Source organism: Sinocyclocheilus grahami, unplaced genomic scaffold (genome assembly GCF_001515645.1).
Source record: "Sinocyclocheilus grahami isolate Dianchi unplaced genomic scaffold, SAMN03320097.WGS_v1.1 scaffold810.1, whole genome shotgun sequence".
Lineage (NCBI taxonomy): Eukaryota > Metazoa > Chordata > Actinopteri > Cypriniformes > Cyprinidae > Sinocyclocheilus > Sinocyclocheilus grahami.
Genome location: NW_015505989.1, coordinates 123,436 through 131,415, shown reverse-complemented (window position 1 = coordinate 131,415; position 7,980 = coordinate 123,436). Strand labels below are relative to the sequence as shown.

General features: G+C 35.1%; 1 protein-coding gene across 1 annotated transcript in view; it reads right to left on the bottom strand.

Annotated features, from left to right (window-relative positions):
- Positions 1–7,980, bottom strand: part of LOC107562166 (PDZ and LIM domain protein 4) — a 42,782-nt gene that overhangs the window by 15,843 nt on the left and 18,959 nt on the right. Inside the window, exon 3 of the mRNA XM_016246751.1 lies at positions 5,056–5,137. Within this exon, the coding sequence (XP_016102237.1) occupies positions 5,056–5,137 (82 nt within the window). The remainder of the gene's footprint in view (positions 1–5,055; positions 5,138–7,980) is intronic.

Below are 7,980 nucleotides of genomic sequence, written 5' to 3'. Positions count from 1 at the left end.
TAAAAATATGTATTATTAAAGAAAAAATAATTTATATTTTGTTTTATTTATGCTATTTACTTTTACTTTAGTGAAATTTAAATTACTGTTATGCAAAAAAAAAAAAAAAAGATAAATTATTATTATAAAATATTTGGTAACACTTTACAATAAGGTCCCATTAGTTAAGATTAGTTAATGCATTACAGCATTACAGTTAAAGAATTACATTTGTTACACTATTCATTCATCTTGTTTATTTCTGTTAATAAAAATAAACGTACAACTTTTGCTTTTAATAATGCATTAGGTAACAGGATGCAGTTAACTAATGATAACAAATGAAACCTTATTGTAAAGTGTTACTAATAATCAACAGTATTTGTCGTACTGCATTTTATTTATTAATGCAATTACTACTTAATGAGAATTTCCAGAGAATAATGATGACTCAAAAGATGAGGTACAGTGTCCTCATCAGGGCGATGCAATAAAAAAATGCAAAATTTAATTTCTTGTTTTTCTTTTTGAACGAAATACAACCTGGACATGTTTTGTAAGATTCAAACAGACAGCAATGACTTTCCTAAAATAAACTTTGCAGGGTAAAGCTAGTTTCCTCATAATCATCAGTGAGGGCCCACCAGAAACACAGAAAGACCAGGAAAATATGCCCCCCTTTGGTTCTGGGTGACGGCCCACAGAGCCAGAACTTTCAGAACCATCCAAAGCACCCTGCTACAGCAGCAGACTGCTAGAAATAAACTGAATAAATCTTAACGGACCACAAACCTACTTTTACTAATTAAGGCTTGCTGTGGGGAAATGACCCCTGATTTATGGAGGTTGATATCGACTTGAACACTGCAGGGGAGATACAGAAGTTAAAGGGAGGACCTGATGGAAACCATATGGCTGCTGTTGACAAGACTAAAAAAAAAAAACACTCCCAGCATCAGCCCCATGACATAACATCCTCAGCTCACCATCAAATAATACAGAGCAAACTACTAAATATACATTCAAAAATGATGTAATTTAAGACTACAGTACACAAAATGCACCATACATTGCAAGATATTTGAGATAAAATACATAAAAATGTATATACATTTTTTTAAGTGACTATTATGTATTCCTGTGGTGCAAGATTCTTCAGAAATCATTCTAGTATGCTGATTTGCATATCACATTTCCTATAATTTTTAATGTTGAAAACAGTTGTTGCTGCATAATACTGCATAATACTGCATAAAACTGTGATACATTTTTACCATTCAAAGATTTAGGGTAAGTAGGTTTAAAAAAGAAGAAGAAGAAGAAGAAGAAGAAGAAGAAGAAGAAAGAAATACTTTTATTCAGCAAGGATGCATTACATTAATGAAAAGTGTCAGTAAATGTTTATAATGTTACAAAAAGATATCTGTTTTAATGTTGTTCTTTCAAAATTTATATTCATAAAAAATCCTGAAAAAGCAAAAATTGTTTCCATCATAGATACTAATAAGAACCATTATTAATAATTGAGCACCAATGATAACTGATAATAATTGAGCACCAAAGCAACATACAGTATTAGAATGATTACTGAAGGATCATCAAACTGTAATGATATATTTTTGTTTTTACTGTATTTTTGATCATATAAATGCATGCTTGATGAGCAGAAGAGACTTCATTTAAACATTAAAAAAATCTAAATGATTTCAAACTGATTCTAAGTATAATCAATAATGGTTTGATAATGATTAGTCACGCAACTGGAAAAGTACAAATAAAAACGGGGAACACCAAGAATTAAACTGAATTTTGAGAAATAATAATAATGTATTTATTAATAATAATAAAAAAAAAATTAGGGCTATATAAGAGGGCCTTAAAAGCCTGGCGGATCACAGGCAATGGGCAATTTTGTTCCATTCATAAAATAAATTCCGTCTCATATTACAACTCTGAGGTAACAAGAATTCCGAGCAATGAAACAATACCTCAGTTATGCTCTGACCTACACAGTCTGGGTTAAAATACAGCCTCTGAAAAATTCTTTGGCTCTACCACATGCTTGGCTGTGTCTACTTCCATTGGAAATGACGTGACTTGTTCTATCACTATTCTTACAGACTTTCAACATTCATACTTTCCAGTGACCATGGCAGAAGCCACAGTGACTTATATTTCAGCATGAGGCACACATCTGCTCTGGAAAACACACTTTATAGACGTTATGACATACAGCCACCAAATGTGAATGTGATTTTACTGAAGATTTGTGCAATGCCCAACCGATTCCAATGTCAGGGCCAAAAACTATTTCAGACCATCTGTCTCATGTACCACAAAATATCAGAAATTCCCTATTTTTCATGACATGACTGAATAGAAAGAAAGCGTTAGCATCATGTTGAGAATGTATGTTAGGTTGGATGAATTTAAAAGCAATATTGTAGGATAGTTGGCCCAAAAATGAAATTCATGTTATTCCAAACCTGTATGAGTCTCTTTCTTCTGTTGAATGCAAAAGAATATATTTTTAAGAATGTTGGTAAGCAATCAGTTGCCAGTAGCCATTGACTTCCATATTATGGAAAAAAAATACTATGGAGTCATTGGCTACCAGCAACTGATTGGTTACAGATGACAGAATTTTAATTTTTGGGTCAACTATCTCTTTAAATTCCAGCAAAAAGTCATCTTTGCTTTCCAGAATATCAACCAAACAGCACATCCCCATTTAGCACATTTAGACAGTACTGGGATACAGTGGGTATAGAAAAGAGTCACCACCCTCTTTAAAATAATGACATTTTGTTGCTTTGCAGCCTGAAATGAAGATGGACAGTTTTTGTTTTATCCAGCTATATTTACTCTACTCGCAATTTATAACATCCAAGTGAAAGACATAACACCAACATGTCAGAAAAAAACATTTGAAGGTATTTGGTTTAACACAGACCCTCCCTGGATCGGGACGTCACTCCAAACTGGAAGAAAGAGCCAGGAGGAAACTGCTCAGAGAGGCGACCGAGAGGCCGACAGCAACTCTGAAGCAGCAGCAGGAGTTTATGACAAAGAGTGGTCATTGTGTGCATGTGACAACAATATCACAAATTCTCCACAAATGTGGCTTGTATGGGAGGGTTGCAAGAAAAAAAGCCACTCCTTGAGAAAGGCCACATGCAGTCACGACTGAGCTTTGCCAAAATGCACCTTGAAGATTCTGATGCAGATGAGACTAAAATTGAATTCTTTGGCCTCAACACCAAATTATATGTCTGGCGGAAATCCAGTACAGCTCATCATCCAAATAACAGCATTCTTCCAGTAAAGCATGGAAGTGGTAATATCCTGTTATAGGGTGTTTCTCTGCAGCAGCGACTGGAGCACTTGTCAGGATAGAAGGAAAAATGGATGGGGCAAAATACCGTCAAATTCTTGAGGAAAATCTGCTGCTCTGCCAGAAAGTTGTGAATGGGAAGAAGGTTTACCTTCCAAAATGACAATGACCCAAAGCACACAGCAGAACTGAGCACACAGTGATTGAAAGAGGAAAAAGGTGAATGTCCTTGCATGGCCTCATCAGAGCCCAGACTTAAACCCCACTGAATATCTGTGGAATGAACTTGAAGACTGCAGTCCACAAATGTTCACCATCAAATTAACTGAACTCGAGCAGTTCTGCAAAGAAGAGTGGGCAAAAGCTGGTTCAACAAAATACTGAAAAGGGAGTGATCCTTTTTCCAATTCAGTGATTCTTTTTTTTTTTCTGACATGTTGGTGTTTCACCAACTTTCACTTGGATGTTATTAGTTGCACTAACTAAATACAGCTGGATAAAACAAAAACTGTATAAGGAAAAAGTCAAATCAATTTGACTAGAATGTTTCACAACATATATTGTTTCAAAGCAGATCAGATCAAAAGGGTGCTTCTACTAAATACTGAGCAAAGGGTCTGCAAGTTAAAGCAAGTTTCCGTCATAGCATAAAAACGATCAAAGCAATTGCGACTTTTTATCTAACAATTCAGACTTTTTTCCCTCGCAAATAAGAATTCGGAGGAAAAATATGAATATAAACTCAGAATTGCAAGATATATACTCAGAATAATTTTTTTCTTGCAATTCTGACTTTACATCTTGCAGTTCTGTTTTTATTTTCTACCACTAATTAAAAATGATAAAGGTATTTGTGACTTTTTATCTCACAATTTTTTTTATCAAAATATATCAAAACTTAATTTTTGATTAAGTTGATTCTTTGAATTTTTCTTTTTTATCCTGTGTCAGAAACAAGGTCCATACAAAACAGATCAGAAAGCAAAACATAAATATACTTGACTTCAACTGGTCCTCAAATTTCGAAGTTGGCTTTTGTAATATTATGTATTTATTTATTTTAAGATTTAAAGACTCATTTGTGACCCTGGACTACAAAACCAGTCTTAAGTCGCTGGGGTATATTTGTAGCAATAGCCAAAAATACAATGCATGGGTTATTGATTTTTCTTTTATGCCAAAAATCATTAGGATATTAAGTAAAGATCATGTTCCATAAAGATATTTTGTAAATTTCCTACTGTAAATATATCAAATCTTAATTATTGATTAGTAATATGCATGGCTAAGAACTTCATTTGGACAACTTTATAGATGATTTTCTCAATATTTTGATTTTTTTGCACCCTCAGATTACAGATTTTCAAATAGTTGTATCTCGGCCAAATATTGTCCGATCCTAACAAACCATACATCAATGGAAAGCTTATTTATTCAGCTTTGAGATGGTGTATAAATCTAAATTTAAAAAAATTGACCCTTATGACTGGTTTTGTGGTCCAGGGTCACATTTCAGCATTATTATTATAAGTATAGTTGTTTATATTCCTGTGAATGGTCAAGACAGCTGCTGCTCGTCAAAGAAACATCTGTTGATCACAACATGCTCACATGTGAAGCCAAAAGAATTATGCTGCTCCAGAGAAGCATCTGCTAAATGCCTTGAATTAAAACGTAATTTAAGCTGTGAGGGTTTAAAAGCATCCCATTATACATTATATCTATGCCAACAGCCTTTATACCTGTGACTCAGACTCCAGTGTGCCGGTGAATGGACTTGTCTTGTTTTCTTCTATTCCAGTTGGAGTCCAAACCTTTCCAGATCTAAAAAAACAAAAGCAGTGAGGTGAGTGAAGCCATATAGCTGCATACATGAGTGAAAACAGTCTGCCTGTTTATCTACAACTGATAACATTATTGACTGATATCAGTGATCAATGTGCTTGCTTGTCATGAAAATCTCAAACAGCATAATGGTCACATTAAATGGTAAAACTCAAGAGATATTGAGCATCTTTTGACCAAATGGACGAACAAAGACGGCGGTTTTCCTCTGCCCCCTTTCCACTTACACCTACATGCACACAGCCATACGCAGATCTGAGCAACAAAGAAACCTCAGTGGTCCCTCCCTCCCTCCCATAATGGAAACTTCATCACTGGAGCATGAATGCACCCCCTTCTGAGTTGGCTTGGATGTGGCAGGGTGAGGCAATGACTTCGAAATGAATGTCAAAGGGACTTAGGGTCATCTGGATGTGACTGATTAAAGGATGTTTTCCATATGATACCCACTCGAATAAAGACACTTTTAAATGGTTTTACTGTAGTTGGAATTTTTTTTTTTTGTTGTTGTATGTAGGGCTTGGTGGTATGACCACCACTCTATATAACAGGAAATATATATTGGTCAGGAAAGCTTTATATTATTTTCCCGTGGTGCAAACAGAGCAGGAAAAATCAAGACAAAAGCTGCAGAGGCTAAATCCTCCGGAGGTCGCATTTGTAGGCTGTATACATCATTTAAGAAAGGTAACCATATTAAAATCGACTGTTACTCCTCGTGAGGTGTAAAATGCTTACTTTGCAATCTAACGATTACTTTTCTTAAATTCTCGATGACGTATGCGGCCAACAAATACGACCTCCGGAGGACCTCCGAAATTAGATTTAATGAGTATTTTGGGTTGCCAAGTAATGTCACAACTTTACAAATTAAAAATGGAATTGAATTGAAATGCAGTCAGAGGTATGAGCCTTTTTAAAAATGATTTTACGCTGATGTAGATCATTTAGTTGTGATGAGCAGGAAAAATCAAGACAAAAGCTGCAGAGGCTAAATCCTCCGGAGGTCGCATTTGTAGGCTGTATACATCATTTAAGAAAGGTAACCATATTAAAATCGACTGTTACTCCTCGTGAGGTGTAAAATGCTTACTTTGCAATCTAACGATTACTTTTCTTAAATTCTCGATGACGTATGCGGCCAACAAATACGACCTCCGGAGGACCTCCGAAATTAGATTTAATGAGTATTTTGGGTTGCCAAGTAATGTCACAACTTTACAAATTAAAAATGGAATTGAATTGAAATGCAGTCAGAGGTGTGAGCCTTTTTTAAAATGATTTTACGCTGATGTAGATCATTTAGTTGTGATGATTACACACGTGGTTAGAATTGTTGGTACCCTTGGTAAATATGATCAAAGAAGGCTATGAAAATAAATCTGCATTGTTAATCCTTTTGATCTTTTATTTAAAAAATTCACAAAAATCTAACCTTTCATTGGAGAATAAGATTTTTAAATGGGGGGAAATATCATTATGAAATAAAATGTTTTTCTCTAATACACATTGGACACAATTAATGCTACCCTTTTATTCAGTACTTTTTGAAACCTCAATTTGCCAAAATAGTATAGGAGTTTTCTCCTATAATGCCTGGTGAGGTTAGAGAGCACCTGACAAGAGATCAGAGACCATTCCTTCATCCAGAATCACTCCAGATCCTTCAGAGTCCCAGCTTCTTCTCTTCAGTTCACCACTCATTTTCTATAGGGTTCAGGTCAGGGAACTGGAATGGCCATAGCAGAAACTTGGTTTTGTGCCCAGTGACCCATTTTTGTGTTGTTTTTAGATTACTGTCCGGTTGGAAGATCCAAACTTGGCCCATTATAAGATTTCTAACAGAGTCAGTAACTTTTAGATTTTTTATCTGTCAGTATTTGATAGAATCAATGATGCCATGTGTCTAAACAAGATGTCCAGGACCTCCAGCAGAAATATAGGCCCACAACATTAAAAATACAGCAGCATATTTCATTGTACACATGGGGTACTTTTTATCCCTGTGTGCACCAAACCCATCTTGAGGGTTTGCTGCTAAAAAGCTAATCTTTTAGTTACATCTGACCATAGAAGCCAGTCCCGTTTGAAGTTCCAGTCGTGTCTGACAACTGAATATGCTGGGGATTGTTTTTTGGTGAAAGCATTTTCCTTTCTTGATTTTTTTTTGTTGAAGCCCTCCCAAACAACATGTGGTGTAGGTGCTGTTTGATAATATTTTTAAGGTTTTCTGACCCTGAGACTCAACTATTTTCTGCAATTCTCCAGCTGTGGTCCTTGGAGAGTCTTTAGCCACTCAAACTCTCCTCCTCACAATGCATTAGTACGATATAGACACATGTCCTCTTCCAGGCAGATTCATAACATTTTCAGTTGATCTGAACTTAATTATTCTTAATTATTGCCCTGATGGTGGAAATGGGAATTTTTACTGCTCTAGCTCTTTTCTTAAAGCCACTTTCTAATTTGTGAAACTAATTTGCTGCACATCAGAAATATATTCTTTGGTTTTTCTCATTGTGATGGGTGATTAATTTGGAATTTGGCCTTTGTTTTGTCTCCTATTTATATTCCTGTGAAACAGGAAGCCATGGATGGATAATTTCATGTTCATAAATCACCCTGGTGTGCTCAAAATTGTGAATATGAATGGGAATATATTTCAGATATATATTACTCATAAGAATTTCTAGGGGTACCAGTAATTGTGTCCAACGTGTATTTGAGAAAAAACATTTATTTCATAATGATATTTCCCCCCATTTTAAATTCTTATTCTCCAATGAAAGGTTAGATTTTTGTGATTAAAAAAAAAAAAAAAA